We start from the raw sequence: 17,899 nt of genomic DNA, 5'->3' as shown, positions 1-17,899 counted from the left end.
AACATTTCGAAAATTGAACAATGTATTACAGATTTCTCGGGAAAAGCGGAGCCACTATGCGTTGGTCGAGTCTTGTTACAGCCAAACACCTCATGCCCTCACACACTCAAGCACTCAAGCACTCACACATTCAAGTTCTTGCTCTGGCACAGTCCCAGACGGAGGGTTAAAGACTAACGACTGACGAGTGACGACGACTGACGAGTGACGACAGAGTCAGAACTTTTGAGTTGCAGTTGCTTGGAACTTTTGCACGAAACCAAAAACCAAAGCCCCAAACGAAATTTGTGCAATGTTGGGTAAAGCTGTGACATTGAAGGAATGGAAAGTGTGTGCTATGTAGTGGGGTATGGAGGGGGGAAGGAATTGTAAAGATTACCGACCGGGTGGTAGTGAGTCGGGGGTGGGCGGGGGAGTACTCTTGAAATGTCAGCGCTGTTGCCATAACGTTGCTTAAACGTTTGCCCCACAAACCCCCCGCCCACCTATCACTGCCATTCGCCTTTTCTAAGGGTGTGTGTGTTTGGCTTTTAATTAATTCTCAAGAAATTTGCCGCTGCTGCATTCCGTTTCGGTTAACTCGGTCGGTTCGGTCTACTTGTGTTCCGTTTATGGATTTTTGGTGCTAAGTTTCTGGAAGAGCAACTGCTTATTGCAACAGCCTGGCCAGCCTTACTGCCGTCGACTGCAATTGAGCGGCAATGATGACGTCTGCGGCTTGTGGCACAGGAAAACAGGTAGTCGCAAAAGTTGAGGCCAAGGGTTTTACGACCGAATTGGTACGACTGGCAGCGTGCGATAAGCAATAGACCTGCACATCATTTGGACAAACATGTCGGCTTAACCCAATGACTCACTGAAGCCCAGAGACAACAATACCAACAAGAGCAAACAAAAACAATGGGGGGAACAACTTCCGCTGCCAGCAAACAAGCCTCTTCCGCACATAACACGTTCACAGACTGGGGCGTTCCCACCCTTCACCGCTATCTGGCAATTGGCAACTGCCAACTGGTAACTGCTAGTTGGTAGTTGATAGCTTGTAGTTGGCAGGTGCATGAGCTCCGTGCCTCAACAATGTGCAACAAGTGCCCAAACAATTGCCAACAGACACAGAGAAATGAACAAAACAGAACAGAACTCAATTCAAGTCATCTGCGTCGAGTCGAGTCGAGTCGAACCCATCAGCACTAACCCAAACTAAACTGAACTGAACTGAACTGAGCTGAGCAGTCGGGACAGTCGGGCTACAGGTGCCACTGATTAAACAGAAAACACAGTGCTCTGCAGGCTCTCAACCATGAAGCACCATCACCAACAGCAACAACAATACTGGTATTATTAGATATGAATATAATTGACAATGGCGCCTGAATGTGTACTCGAAAGCGGCCAGGTTGGAATGGCAAGTTCACGAACACATTTCCCCCATTTGTGGTATAAAATGGCATGAAGAGTGGAACAACGTACTGTAATACAATATATGCTTGGGACTTTCCTTAACACAAATCAAATCCATCAGCTCCCTATAAAAAAAAGGGCAAGCGGGAATGTTTTAATTTTTACCCGATTCCTCACAGAACTTCATAATAAGATTTAAATAATAATAATAAAATAATAAAAGCTTAGCATATTTGTGAAACCAATTAGAGCTATTCAACATAGAATTCAAAATAACAACGCCTTCTTTTAGGTTGGTAGGTTCTCAATTAGTGCCTAAAAAAAATCATTGCATAGACAGTTTGTCAAGCAAACAGGAGAAATGAATCCGAAAAACAGCCTGTTGTGCTTAAGATATTTATTTACAAAAACAAGAGAGAACGCTTTAGTCGAGCAAGCCCGACCCTGTACCCAGACAAACTTTCCATAACACAAGCAAAGATAAGGAGAATAACTTCTTAGTTTCTTAGAATTGACCGATTTGGATGAAATTTAAAACAAAAGTAGATTATTGTATATAGACTACGTGTGCAAAGTATATTTATGTAGCTTTTGAAATGTGGACAGTATTGGCGAAGAGGGGAGGGAAAATCAAAAAAATAAATCAAACTCGTGTAGCTTTCCAAAATTCAGGCGTTCATCCAGACAGACTAGACTAGACAGTCTAGATCAATTTCTCTCGTCATGCTGATCAAGAATATATACACTTTATGGGGTCGGAGATGCTTGCTTCTGCCTGCTACAAACTTTGCACAAACCTAATATACCCTTTTTAGCCTACGGGTATTGGGTATAAAAAGGAATCATTATTGAGACTATATGTGGTTTTGTAATAAACTTGCTTTGCGTATCGGCAACACAAGCGTACATACAAAGTTTGTTGTGACTAACTGTTGTGGTTTAAAAGTTCACGGCGTTCATACAGGCGAACAGACGGACAAACAGGCGAACATTTCTCTATCGGCTCGTCTAATCATACTGATTTTTATGTACGCACTATATGGGGTCTGCAACGCCTCATTCAGTGGTTCAGACTTTCCAGAATATCCTCTAAACACCTTTCCTCTAAGCACTGTAAATTCAAATACAGCCCTCGTATTCTATGAGCACTTGTGTGGGTGTGCGTGTGTGGGTGTACGTGTGTGGGTGTGCGTGTGTGGGTGTGCGTGTGTGGGTGTGCGTGTGTTTGGTTGAATGGAAGCTGGACGGGTGTTGTCAGTGCGTGTACTACGTTGGTCGGTCAGTCAACATTCAACGTCCAGTGCTGAGCATTGTGAGTCGAGCTCTCAGCCCGTTGACCATAAACAATTAACATGTCGCACATAATGCACGATGGGGCAGACAAAACGCTGTCAGTGAGCAACGGCAACCCTTATGTAACCCTTTTTGTCAAATGACAAACAGCGGCAGGACGGACGAACGGACGGACGGACGGATGGACGAGCTCGGACTGTCGGTTAAACATCTGTGGGACAAAAGACAAATGCAAAATTCGTTTGGCCAATTTTATGCTATTATATAGAGTATATCTTTATATATGCACACACACACATATATATATATATATATATATATATATATATATATATATATATATATATATATATATATATGTATGCTATCGCATTTACACACACTGATTGTTTTGACAGCCCCTGACCTCGAGGGCTGACCACGACTCCGAACTGTGTTCGCCATAATTGTGTCATTGTAGGACATTTTGCAGGACATTGTGCACATCGGTCGCCACTCACTTCCGTCCACTGATATGCATGGAGATTAGGATTGTTGTTGTTGTTGTTCTTGTGCTTTTGGGGCTCGGATTTTTGGACTATCGATTCGAAGAGTCAAATGAGGGGCAGAGGATTTGTGCGTATGTTTTGCCTTAAGACTTAAATGCGATTTACGAGAGTAGTGGGAAAGTGGAAAGGGGAATCGAACAGCTGCACCTGTTCGTTCTCAGCCTGCATTTCTCAGCCTGCCAAACGAGGCTAAGAAACCTCAGACAACTGTTAGCCTCATCACAGCCTCTCAGCCCCCACCCCCCTCGACCCACCTTCCCCACATTTGTATGCGTGCGTCTCATACTTTATGCCCCTTGTCGCATGTCAGCGCCAAAGGCATTTTAATTCATTTATTGTTTTTCCTCTTCCTCTACACTTTATTGTCTCTCCGCCGCCCCGTCCCGTCTCGCCCCCACAACTCATTTACGTCGCCATTGCCATTGCCATCGCCATCGATGTCGTTCTCCTTGTCGTCGTCGTCGTCGTCATCGTCTTTGGGATGCTGTTACGCAAATTAAATTGTCTCAGAGCCCGTCATCGTCTGCATCTTGGCCAGGCTGGCCTGTCCTGTCCTGTCTTGTCCTGCCCTGTGCTGAGCTGAACTGTTCTGAGAAATTCGTCGACAATGACGTGCATTGGTTTTTCTCATTTCTCTATAAATATAGAACAACAGCAGCCATGAAGAGCCATCAGCGCAATTTTTTCAACATTAACGAACCTTTCGCTGAATAATAGAAAATTATTAAAAACAAAAGAAAAAGAAGACACCACCCTCCACTATTTAATTGACATTTTTGATTTTCTTTCCCTCTCATTTCAAATCATCTCCGACTTTTTCCGGTTATTGTAGTCGTCGTCTTTTAGCACATCAATCGATATTTGTTAAACTAGCATTGTTTCACAGTCATGATCTTTAACGCTGCGCTGTTTTTATTTTATGGGTATAAACGATGATAAGTCCTCTTAAAGTTGGAATAATGGTTCTTTAAGATTATTATTATTCAGAAAAGCATGATAATTCTCGTTTGGTTTGCTTAGAACGTCTTGAGTTCTTACTTTCTTAAATGAAATTAAAGTGCTAAGCTATTTAATTCATATGAAGTCTAAATTTACAATTCCAATCCCCGACAATTTTCAAGCCACTTATGAATAGGAAATAAGATGACTCTTGCTGGTTTAGGAAATCGTCATGGTTCTTACAGATGACACCGGCAAGGATGATGATTTTTTATAGCTCTCCAAGATAGTGGTTCTTAAAGATGATTCAGAAAAGCATGATAGTTCGCAGCTTCTTGAGTTCTTTGTGCAGTTAATGCATAAATTAAATTAAAGTGCTAAGCTATTTAATTCAAATAAGATGACTCTTGCTTAGGAAATCTTCATGGGATTTATCATCTTAAAGATAATGCCGGCAAGGATGATGACTTTTGATAGCTCTCCAAGATGATTCAGAAAAGAAAAATAATTCTTAAAGATAACTCAGCAAAAGTTTAATAATTTGTAGTGACTTATAGAGATGATGTAGAAGAGAATAATGATTCTGCTAATAAAACGTTTTCTTCTGCTAGCCATATGTTAGAATTAGCCCCTCCTTCTGCACTTTTCAGGTGTGTTTGTGACTGTCTAGACTGTTTTTTTGCTCAGCTAATGTGCAAAACAAATATTAAAACTCGCAATTTATTGCACATACCTTAACCGAAGGCACGTCTTTATTCAGTTGATACCCACCTCTGGGCTCAACATTAAATCTCAAACATTTTTAGGTCCAATTCAAGTCTCATTTCAGTGGTTGATGCCTATTTCCATTATTTGATTGTTTCGGAACATGATTTTCAAATATATAATACAATATTCTTCAGTGCCAGGTCAAAGATAGGCTAAAGATTTCCATTGTTAGAAAGAATCCATTTTCCAATTCTTGCAAATTCTCGTATATCCATCTGTAAGTCCAAAAATATACTTTGCTTCAATCTTTTTGCCCACAAAATGGCAACGCATTGCAGTCCTTTTGGGCCTGACCCGCAGCCCAAATTGCAATTAGCCTTTTGGCTAAGCCTTTGAGCCCAAAGTCGAACAAATTAGAGTGCAAATTGGGGGCTGGCCACGAACAGAAGGTGAGCGTGAGGAAGTAACCACCGTAACCACCGTAACCACCGTAGCCACCGCATGCGCCTCACGCTGCGCAAAGTTTGACAAAAGTTTTTCTACCATTACCCACGACGCCGACCGTCCTCGCTCCTACACCTACACCCACACCCACACCCGAACCCACACCCGCATCCTCACAAGCACCGTCACCGCCTCTGCTGCGTCTGGCACCTTGACAACTATTTGAAATAATAAAAGCGCATAATAACGAGACGCCCTGCCGGGCCGCAACTTTGTGCGTCTTCTACCTTTTCTATATGCTATACATGTGTGTGTGTGTCTGTGTGTGTGTTGTGGAGAAAAGTTTTCGCCGAGCACAGACAACAGCCGCCAATGGCACTCAAACTGTAAGTGCAACTGGCAGTAGGGCGAGCAGTCCTCGATTGCCAAAACAGGCAGCAGATCGGCTTTTTTTTTTCAAAAGAAAAAAAAAGGCTAAAAGTGAACAAATAGTCAGATATATATGTACGTATGGATACAAAAAAACATGCGAGTACTTTTATGCTGCACATTCATTCAAATTCATTGGACAGAAGTTGGAAAGACAAGTTGGGCTTAAGGGCAAGCCAAACACATTGTGTTTAACATTTGAAAGAAGGTGCATTCCGAAATAGAAGAGCAACTTTTTCAGACAGTTTGTCAAAACCACTGCAATTTGGCTTGCTAAGCAATAAGACAGCTCTTTAAGCATCCAGTCTTACTGGAGTAGCGGCTGGTTATTTGAATTTGTATTATGTTTGATTTAGTCAAGAGAATAGCTGTTACGCGAAAGAACAATCGAGCTTGTGATATAGCTATAGATTAGAGGCCCTGAAGAGGCCCATGTTAGATCAGTTAGGAAGGATTAGCCTAGCTTTTCTTATCGCTGAAGCTTCTGTTAAAGTCATTGTCCAATACGGGCAGCCTACCGCTCTCTAGTAATACATAATGTAATTAACTGTATTCATCTTTCATTCTTCAAATCATAGTAGCCCTCAAATCAAAAATACTGCTCAGCCTAACCAGAAGAGAGTGCCTGTTTTTAAAAAGTTTTGAAAGAATTTGCAAACGAATCTGTTACATCATTATTGTGCTCCAACTTCCAACAATAATAATCCTCAAGTGGATTTTTAATAACTTTACTTAAAAATTTGTCTGTAAAAGTATTAGCTTTGGTTCTTGGAAGAATTACTGAACTTTGTTCAACCATTCACTAAATGAAAACTAACCTTTTATGCAAATATGTTAGCTTAACAGTGACTTAAAAGATTATAATAAAAATAATGTTCTGGATTTTCTCACACCTGCTTCAGCTTTCAACCTCAACAATAGTTTCTTTTCTTTTTCTACAAATTCCGTTAAATATTTTATGGGGCAGTACATAATTGTCTCACTATGATACTTTTAGCAGAATGAGGGGCTTATTTTGGGATCCGATTTAGAGACGGGTATAGCCATATCTACTTTCAAAACAATTGGCATACACATTTTGCATTAAACTGTACAAAAAGCGTTTCCTTTTTCTTTGAAAAATGCTGTTAAATCATGCGTGTGGTGCTGCCAACCTGAGCGAAATGTTTAAAAATAAGTTCTGTTTGTGCAATATTTTGCATAAAACTAAGCTTCAATTGCATAAATAAAAATAAACAATATGACAAATATTTTTCAAAACAATACAGATCACTTTTGAGTGCTTGGGCTGCCAACTTTTGGAAGAAATTGGCATTCAGCTTTAAGTTCTAGCTATTTCTGTGGCACACCCATATGCTTGAAAAACGCGCAAAGCATCGAAAAAGGCGATATATGTAACAAGAAGTACACAAACAAGCAAAAAATACGTGTATATATTTATATGGCCAATGTATCTTTATTGCCTAGCGGGAGCTCTGACGGACAGGAAGAAGCGACGCTGTCAATGTTGCATGAAAACGCAATGAAAATTCCCAAGGATTTCCCAGAGTGTTTCCCCCAACTGTGTCGCATTTCGAACATGAAGTACACGTATGTCTGCGTGTCATTATGGCAAGTGGGTGTGGCAGAGACGGTTGTAGGACTCACTTCTAGGGAATAGAACTGCCGACAACTTTGAAGCGTTGACAGCTGATGGGCCCATGACTGGGAGAGACAGACTGGCTTCCCTGCCAACCAACAGGACCGAATGAGTCTCAGTCAGGCCTCGCATTATTGTACATTTAAGTGCCGAAAAACAGAAGGAGGTTTTGGAGTTTTTCAAATTCATGTCAATGGTTCTAAAGTATTACTTGGAAAGCTTTTATACCACTATTACTTGTATGTGAAAGCAATGGTTCAGTTTTTGTAAAAAATTTCGTGGTTTCTTTCATTTTTTGTGTGAAATAGTGGATGACGACCTCTTTAAAAATGTTCTCCTATTTAAGTTGTTCACCATCATATCTGTAGTTGCGACTACTCTGGGCTTACTTCCTGCCTTTGCCCCACTTTATCAGCATTAGAGCAAATGTTTGCGATCGCGCTTTGCTTCAAAAGTGTCGTTCTGGGAATTGTGCCTAATGGCCTAATGAAATATTCAAATAATGTGAATGAGTGTTTTAACCACAACCCCATTTCTTTTCTCTTCTGCTTCTTTCAGGCCCCGTCGGCGTTCCGGCTCAAGCATTGTTGTCATTGACGGTGATGATCTGAAGCCATGTCTGCCGGATGATTACATAAGCAGCCAGCATCATCAGCACTACCGCACGCACTCGAGTGATATAAGGGAGATTGATCAGGAAATGCTGACCATGCTGTCGGTGAATCAAGATAACGGTGAGTCTAATAATCGCTCTGCATATGTATGTGGCTGCTAACTAACTATTCTTCTTCTTCTTTTCGCCACACTCCTCCATAGGTCCGCATCGTGAGATGGCCGTCGACTGTCCAGATACGTTTATAGCACGCAATAAAACACCACCCAGATATCCGCCACCCCGTCCACCACAGGTAAGTCGAGGAAATCGCCTAGTCTTAGCGACGCTTTAGCGATACATAGCAAGTACAACAACCACAAGTACAACAACCACCTAGAACCACCAATACCAACATAGGAAACAATCATCATTAGTCCTAACAACGAAATTGTTTATAATGCTCACAAACAGTAATATTCATTGCTAATCCAAATGTTGCTAACAATTACCCCTAATATCAACAACAATAACAATAACAACAACAACAACCACAACCAATGCTAACAACAACAATAATAACAACAACACAGCCAACAATCCTCACTCACTCATATCACACATTTTCTTTTCATCAAACCAAACACAACCATCGCACATCCAATCATCACAACAACAACCACACACACGCACACAGAAACATAAAACAAGACACACAACCACCACCACCACAACCACAACCAGCTCCACCAACACCAAAACCACCTACACCAGCACCACCATTTCCACAACCACAACCACCAGCACAAAAACTAAAATTAACGATGATCATGCTAACAAATTGTTAATTGTTGCATATCATTCTTCACATCAACATGAACAACAACAACAACAACTACTACTACTACAACAACAACAACAACAACAATCATACCATCCATCAAAAACAACAACTACAACAACAACCACCGACACTACAAAACCAATTGCACTCGATGTGGCCACACAAAATTTCTATAATCAAAAACAACAAACCAAATTGGAACAAATTGAAAACTATGAAAATTGCCTGCAATCGGAACAACACGAACAGCAACAACAGCAACAGCTACAACACCAACAACAACAACAATTGACGGTGGCAGCAGCTGTAGCCACCGCAGTTACAGCAGCCACCGCAGCAACAACCACAGCTTCACAAACGGCTCAGCAACAAACGCCCAGCAACAACAAATTGCAAGTCACATTGAGCAGCAATCCGAACGGCAGCGGTGGCAGCAGCAGCAGCGGCAACAATAACAACAACAACAACAACACAGAGGAGCAACAGCAGCAGCAACAACAATTGGAATTCATGTGCGTGGTCGATGGACTCTACAGGAAAGGCTCGAGCTCGCCATCATCGAGCACATTCGATGAGGTGCTGAGCAAGCACACACTGGAGTCGTTCGAATCAATTGCCTATCGTCATTTGCAGCAGCAGCAAACGACAAGCAATAGCAACAACAGTGGCAACAGTGGCAACAGCAACAGCAGCAGCAGCGCTGAGGCTACGCCCAGCAAGGGAAATAATCACAACCGCAACCACAACCACAATAGTAGCAGCCACAGCAATTCGCTGAACAGCACACGAAGCAGCAGCAACTCATCCATGCACACCAGCAATAGCAACAACAGCAGCAGCAGCGGCAGTGGCACCGGTAGCAGCAACATACCCAGCGCTGCCTCCTCCATGACTGCCACCACAACAACAACCACGGCCAGTGGCAGTGGCAGTGGCGCCTCAGGCACCTCTACCGTGCCCGATGATCTGAGCCTAGCACCACCCGTCTACGAGCCACATGTGTCCGTTAAGGCGAACAACTCTTTGGCTGCCGGCGTTGCTACGCTGCTGCCGCCGCTGGCCAAGCATCGGGAGTTGCCCGTCGATGTGCCCGATAGCTTCATCGAAATGGTGAAAACGCCGCCGCGCTATCCACCGCCGGCGCATCTATCGTCGCGCGCCTCGCTGCTATCGAACGTCTCATCATCGGCCTCGACGGTGCAGACGACTTTGTCGCTGGGCGACAACAACAACACATGTACACTGCCCCTGGCCATCGATGCCAGGCGCATCACCGATGAGGTATCCAAAAATTGTTTATGCTCTTGCCTCTTGCTCTCTCAGCCTCTCTCCGACTTTCCCTGGTCCTCAAAAGGTCCAGTGTTCCCGCAACTTTTCCTGCCGCCAATAATCGCTGGCAAATGTCGAATGTCCTCTATTCTTCAGCTATCGTAGTCGTTGTATCTACTCTATTTTCATTCTTTCAATATTGTTCCCTATCCTGTCCTAGTTAAAATAATAATAAGTTCACTTCAATTCGCTTAAGTCATTTCTTTACAGCAATTTTATATACAATTAAGGGGCAGGGGGTCTTATTTCCGGATCAACAATTTGAATTCTGCTTTGATTTCTATTTCAATAGCCCACAAAACATTAACATTCTGTGCAACATGGCAGCACCACATCGATAAGTTGGCAGCACCTTCTTGAAGAGTTGGCAGGAAAGTTGAAGTACTAACAGCTACGAAGCCAATTTTTACCCTAATTTTACTTAAAAGCATCAAATTTATGGTACTATGTTGGGACTATTTAAAATATTCCAACACATTTTTGAATTATCTTTGAACTTTGAATTCCTCCGCAAGCGAATTTCTCATTAAAAGCAGGGCTCTAGAACTTCAAACTTTTCATCAACTAAGTGAAACATTTATAATTACGAATCATTTATATAATTCTACTTATCAATGGGGAAACGCAACGCGCACATAACCTCAATGCTTATCGATAGAAACTTAATTCCACTTAAATCGGTCGGTTTGCGGGTAGCTTTGTATAAAAGAAAACTTTAATAATTTATTGTGGGTTTCGCCATGAGTTAAAAAGAATTTATTTTAACAGAAATATTTAAGAATTCACAGTTTTCCTCACTTGTAGCCCAAAAGTGCAAAAAATTGATACCCAAAAGCCAATAATTTATGGTTCGTACAATGAGCAGGCTTTAAAAGCTACGGACCTAAAATGTTCATTTTATATTCATACTTAAATAGCACGTCGATTTGGTTTGAAATCAGATGATTATACTATGTACATAGATTCCTTTCCTGGAAACAATCGTGTGGCTCGTTTTATATATAGGAAAATCTAATGCATTGGCTTGATTTCGTTTCGAATGAAATGAATTTATATCAGATTCCCTTCATAGAAAAAATAAGCTAAAAATAAATTTCATGTTTTAGGAAATATAATAGCTGGCTTACATTCAGAATCAGAAGAATATGTTGGGTACTTACGCAGATTCCATAGTTGGAAAAATGGGCAGAAAATAAATCTTTCTTCAGTTATTTTAGTTGAGCATGTATTTAGTTGAATTCTTTTCTGAAAAGAAAATAAATATTTCTTTTATTTTTGTTAGTGCAATTTGTTTAAAGTTTTCTTTCGTAACTTTAAAACTTGTACTTAAAAAAAGGGTTGTTTAAGTTAAAACGAAGAAAAAATATTATAGAGAAAGAGTTCTCATCGCTTCAGCAAATAAGTTTAATACTTGACTTTCCTTGAATTTGTGTGCAAATTATTTGCCTGTTTGACCGCCGATTGAATGTTGAAAAGTCAAAAGCTCAACAAATGTTCAAATTGAATGAATTTGTCAATGGCAATCGATTATGAAATTAGTGAAGCATGGCCACAAATCTCTTTGCAGTAATTACTTCTGCCTCTCGCCTGCCATTTGGAGAAACCTTAAAGCTCGTAAATGTTCGTATAAGTGAGTGCTGCTGCCAATTTCTGGCAAATGGCAAAATAAGGAGGTGCTTCTCCTCCTCCTGCTGCTACGCTCTTAACCCATTTGGCGAATTCAAATTTGGCACACGAACTTAATTTAAAATCGCTCTCTTCTGAGCATATGGCGCAACAACAGCTTTCACCAGCTTATGGGAGTTACATGCTGAATGGGGGAATATGAGAGAAGTTGGCTAACAGGAATAACAACAACAGCAACAACAGCAACAAGAAGTTGAAGTAAAAGTAGAGCAGTCTGCCAAACATCTTGGCAGAACATTTTATTAGCTACCACACACTTACACTAACTTCCATCCACATTGCTGCAATGTTTCCTCCACTTCCTCCGCTCCACTCCCCTCCCCTTTACCGTCCCTGGTCGGGTTCTCCCTTCGCCTTGTGCTTGCTGCCTCCTTGCCTTTGCCATGGCATCGTCATCATGGTCGTTGCCTTTTTTATGACATAAATCTGCAGTAATTTGCATTTCATCAGTTTTTCCGCTGTCAGCGTCGACATCATAGCAAAAACGAAAATTCTCACGTTACTTCAAGAGCGGAGGTTGCTGGCGGGGATCGGGGATCGGGGGTCACATACACAGCGAGCAAAAAGGGTATAGCATCTATTTATTGGTGGTGATTGAACATTTTAGACATTTTTGTTAGCTCTATAGGCTTTCTTTACTTTAGTTTTATCTTATAGTACAAGTTCTGTATTGTATTGTTTTTTTTCTTTTCTTTTTCTCACCTCCACAGCTCTGTTTGTCAATAAAAAAAAAAAAAATTTTAACAAAATCTAGTCCACCAAAAATTTCCTAGATAAACTAATTAATTGAATTAAGCTACATTTATTTCATTATTATTTTTATTTGAAAATCAATAGCAAATAATGCTGCCATCTTAAACAACAAAGGAGAAAATCGTATGACATTAATTTAATAGAATTTAATATTAAAGAAATGTTGCAATAATTTGAAAAAGGTATTTTAGACTGCTGTGCCCCGACTCAGCAAGGAATTAGTATTGCATTAGTGTATGTGTATTTAATGCTGGTTAGTTATATGTAAGGAGAAGTTCCCGCTAAAAGTACTAGGATATTGATTAGACGAGATATTATGGTAGAGTTCGTTATAATTATAACACAGAACAAGAATGGGAGAATCATATAGAGACAGTGAAGCAAGTATTTCTTAGTTTTTAAAATGTCTACCATAAACTATATATGAATTGGATTCAAAAGAGCCGCAATCCATTTGGCCAATTCGCTTTTCAATTCACAGTATAAATTATTTTATTTACTCAGATCTCATCTATCTGGAATGAAATGTTTTCTAAGCTCAAACCTTTGTAAAGCATTCCCTGCGAAAATATTTATCTTACTCTTTTAAAGAAGAATGTATTTTATTAAAATTGATAAGTGTACTCGTATATTCAAAACACTCCACTTTCAAACACATCTGTGTAATAATAGTTCAGTGTTCGATTAGTTCAGTGTATATTTAATACATTTCTCGGCAAAATCAAGCCCGTCCTAAAAACCCTCAATTCGAAACCATACTCTCCAATCAAGTACATTTTTCGCTTAAATTAAGCATAGCTCTTGACTTTATAAAAACAGTTGAACATCCATGAAGCTCGCACACTCTGTCCACTTTGATATTACCAGGCGGTATTATTAATAAACTATTTTAAAGGCTTCTTAAAACCTGTGGAGCTGCAAAGCTGTCTTGATAATCAACGTTTTAACGACCATCATTTACGTTAATTGCATGAGTAAGCAAGAAACTTGCTACTTGATTTTGTTAAGCCCTATTCCGCTCAGTGTACGCATATTTAAATGTATGAACTGTGTGTGTGTGTGTGTGCGAAAAACAACAACTTGGAGCGTTTATAGCTGCAATTTCCGGAGGTTTTTTCACATTCGACGCACTGCACTAATTATTTCTCCTTTTCAACAGCCACACACACACACACATATATATATGCTATATACATACATGCATACATATACACATTTGGTATATGGTATATATGTATGTGTGTGTGTGTGTGTGTATATATGGTAATAGGTTTTTTCATTGCCTTTGATTCCTTCCTTCCTTCCTAGTTGTATTGAGAGATCGTCGCCATTGCCGCCACCTTTGACTATTTTGGCTTCGAAAAATTCCCACTCCTGGCCAGTTGCGTTGATTTAGGAAATGTAAATGTATAGTGGATATAGGCTTAGGCTTAACTTTTGACATTTTAAAAGCCATCCACGCCCTTGGCCCGCCCACCATTTGACTTTAACATAAAAAGCCGTTGGCGGCCAATGAAAAATTCATAAATGGCATTTAAAAAGTCAGAGCATTGGCGGTGGTGGTGGTGGTGGTGGCCTCGTCATATGGCGACCATAATCTAAAGCTGCTTGGCAAATTAAATGAAATTTATGCCACACTCACACACACAGACACACAGCCATACACATACACATATAGATTTACACGCACAGTCTTATTGCAGTTTTTGCTACCATTTTTTACGCTTTTTGCCTGGCTTGGTCGGGTCGCTTATTAAATCATTTGCGCCAGTTCATCCGTTCACAAACACACTCATGTGTGTATTGTGTATGCATGTGTGTGTGTGTGTGAGTGTGTTACGCAACATGGCAGGCAAAAGAATATGCGTAATTTATATGAAAGTGCTCTCGATTAATTTTCGAATGGCAAACAAAGAACGAGCGAACAGCAAACAAAAAAATGTTTTCATATCAAACAGGCATTGCCAAAGGGTATGTGCAAAGGACAAATGGACAAATGGGCTGCATGGGGGTGGTAAGGGGATGAATATTGGGGCCCAGGTTCCATGGGTGGTCGAGCAAACAATAAACAAATGACAATGTGCACAGAACGAACCAATCAAACGAATCAAAGAGTTACTGCTTTTTATTTATTGTGCAGCAAACTCGACAGCGCACCAGAGCCGCAGCGTCAAGGGATTCGAAACTAGAGATGGGTGCGTGACAAATGAAAAAAACCTACCTAGAAAATATAAAACAATTTCCTGCATGTCTACGTCTAAAAGGGTCATAAAATTGAGCTTATTATGATATTCTTCTCATGTGGCTATCCTTTTAAAGTATGCACGCAGAGTTAATTCACTTGGCTAACTAAGTACGACCCTTAAGAAGACTTATCAAGACTAGAATAAAGGGGAATCCAATCGAGCTGACTTTATTCCCTAAAATTCTATCCACAACTACTACTAACATTCAATTCTCATCAATTAAAGTCCTGCTGGGTATACAGATGATCTTTTCTCGAGTTTCTTTTTTAAAACGAAGATATTTTTACTTTGAATAACTATCGCACAATGTTTGGATAATGCTTTTTATTCTCAGTGAGGGATCTTAAAGTAATTGACACTACTACTAAACTACTTTAGGACCAATTATTATATCTATATTTAAACATATCATAGGTTCCTTACGTTCTTGCTAAGCAACTGAAAAAATCAGCTGATAAAAATTATAATTCGTTGCAGACATTTTAAAATGTTATGTCCATCGCTTTAAGAAGATTAATCGAACTTTTCAACAGAGGGATATTTTTTTTATTACTTCAAGAAGATTAATCGAACTTTTCAAAAGAGTGATATATTTTGTTACTATGCGCCCTGCGAACTATAATTATTTTATTGTTTATCGGAAGTATTTTACTCTCTTGATCTTCTTTGGCAGGTAATAGAAATAAAGTTTTATAGCAAATGTTGTCGATGTATCGATGTCGTGCCTGTTACATGCACCATAAAACTCATTCAAATTTTGCACATCCCTGTTAGTGATAACGGTATTTCATTGTGCAGCGCCCTCTGTCGGGCAGCACTTTGTGAGTGGTAACGGGTACGGGCAACCAACCTACGCAAATATTTAAATGAAAATTCATATTAGAAAAGTTTTACAAAGGCAGAAGCTTTTGTAACAACTATTTGTGCGAAAGGGGCAAAAAGAGGCGGGGACGTTGGGACGGTCGCAACAATTTCAAATTAGCGCCATCTATTTGCGGTCCGTTTATTTATGGCTGAGTGGCCGGAGCGTACAGCACAACATGTAATTGTAAAGTTGGCAGTGCCGGTACAATAACAACAACAGCAATAACGACAATATCAAACGAAATACAAACATTTCATACACACGCATATACAAGTACATGAAACATGCATACGAATATATGAATCGGGTATACATAAATGTGCATAACTCACAAACATACATACATAATAAACTCACACACACATACACAAACAAAAATTAACTGCAAAACTCAATGCAATCTCTCGCTCTCTCTCTCTCTCTCTGTCTCTCTCTCTCGTTCCCCTGCCTTGCCGTGTGTGCGTGTGCAGCTCAATGGCAATGCCAAGCCCGTTCCCCCGCCGCGTGATCATCTGCGGATCGAAAAGGACGGACGCCTCATCAACTGCGCCCCGGCGCCGCAGCTCCCCGATCGTCATCGTGTCGTGGGCAATGGGAGCAGTCAGGGAGCCGTGGCACCCCACCAGCAGATAGCACAGATCGTGGAACCCACTCTAGAGCAGCTGGACAGCATTAAGAAATATCAGGTGAGTTGACGCTTTTACTTTTTCAACCTATTTATATATCTGGTTGCTGTCCATCGCTTAAGTCGCACTTTTATTGCGCGCGCCTACGTGTTAGGCTACATAAATCGCACAGTGACTCCAAAACTGTCGGCGTTTGTCGATACAACGTTTATTTTTTGACCAACACCGCCGGTGACAAAAAGTGGGTGGAAATTGCTCGCAGACTGATATATCTGCTTATATATAATATATACTACATCTAATCCTGTTTTTACACGGTCTTTTTTTCACGGTTTCAAAATTAAAAATTTGTCATATATTTCTTTAGAGATAAGGAACCAATCACCTATTTTTGCATATGATCAATGTCTTTTTTACACGGTTGTTTCTGGAACCAATCGACCGTGTAAAAACAGAATTAGGTGTATATACATATGAATTGCTTGATTTATGAAACTCTATGAAAAAACTGAAGCTTCGATAAAGTTTATATTTTGGTAAAAATAATTGAATATGCCTTTCTTTAATTGAGGAGATTTCATAAAAAGATTTGCAAATCGTCCACTTAATTGCAAATAATATTTGTTTTATGTTTAAAACGATATTTTAGGGCGATTAAGAAGAATGATTGCATCCAAATAAATAAAAAGGTATCATCTTCTTATGTCTTGTTAAATTTTTCCATTTAAATCTTCTTGTGGGAGTAGCTTGGACCAAAAGCTAATAAGCGCCTATTTTAGCTAAGTGTGAATAAATTAATCTGATCGCCTAAAGTAGCGAGCTTAAAATATACTCCCTACTATTTTCGTACTCTGTTTTCATTTATTAGAAAGCATTATTTGATCTTCCATTGTCCCCATTTGCGACCCACAAATGATGCTAAACCGTCAGATATGAGTACAACCTTTCCAAAAGGCAATTTGATTCACATATCTTTTGAAATGAAAACAAGTTGTTGATACAAAAACTGTTTGTAAATCAGATCGTTTCTATGACAGCGGCTTATATGATTTACTGATCTGACATTGTCGGTCTTGTTATATTGTCTGTGTGCGTCAAAAAGAAGTCGCGTCGCGACGGCTTAACGCGATTGCTCGAAAGCTGTGGGAGCACGCTGGTGATTGAAACAGACAGACGGACAACTCGATTTGGATTATTCTTGTGTCATGCTGATTAAGATACAAGATATATGAACATACATATATATGTATGCACCTTTAATCATTTCTACTTCGGGAGAAATAACACTATTCGAATTATAACGCTTAGAAAGGATTATTGAATGATTGCAACTCGATGATATACGGATAGGTTTTGCATTTATGTACATGCATATGTATGTGTCGGAAGAGTCTTGCATTATATATACTATATACAAGTATGTTCCTTTTTGTATGCAAATAATGCATTTAGTCGTTGGTGAGTTATAAAATGTGTAGCCATGAGTTGCATGCCAATCGTACACAGTTTGAGACTCACTTGACCGCTCATGCCCGACACAGACGAGTGCGTGCGTGT

General features: G+C 40.1%; 1 protein-coding gene across 3 annotated transcripts in view; it reads left to right on the top strand.

The window, feature by feature from the left end:
• Positions 1–17,899, top strand: part of LOC115629762 (MAGUK p55 subfamily member 5) — a 55,154-nt gene that overhangs the window by 19,106 nt on the left and 18,149 nt on the right. For 2 of the 3 annotated variants that reach the window (XM_030526309.1, XM_030526310.1), the window contains exons 3-5: positions 7,960–8,135; positions 8,218–8,309; positions 16,187–16,402. In XM_030526309.1, coding sequence (XP_030382169.1) covers positions 8,102–8,135; positions 8,218–8,309; positions 16,187–16,402 — 342 coding nt within the window. In that variant the 5' untranslated portion in view covers positions 7,960–8,101. Of the gene's footprint in view, positions 1–7,959; positions 8,136–8,217; positions 8,310–8,690; positions 10,119–16,186; positions 16,403–17,899 lie in introns of all 3 variants that reach the window. The other variant, XM_030526313.1, reaches the window with a different exon arrangement.

The sequence above is a fragment of the Scaptodrosophila lebanonensis genome, unplaced genomic scaffold, assembly GCF_003285725.1.
Source record: "Scaptodrosophila lebanonensis strain 11010-0011.00,11010-0021.00 unplaced genomic scaffold, SlebRS2 tig00000163-arrow-arrow-pilon, whole genome shotgun sequence".
Classification (NCBI taxonomy): Eukaryota; Metazoa; Arthropoda; class Insecta; order Diptera; family Drosophilidae; genus Scaptodrosophila; species Scaptodrosophila lebanonensis.
The sequence above is the reverse complement of the archived record's forward strand: the minus strand, read 5'-3'. Positions and strand labels throughout refer to the sequence as shown.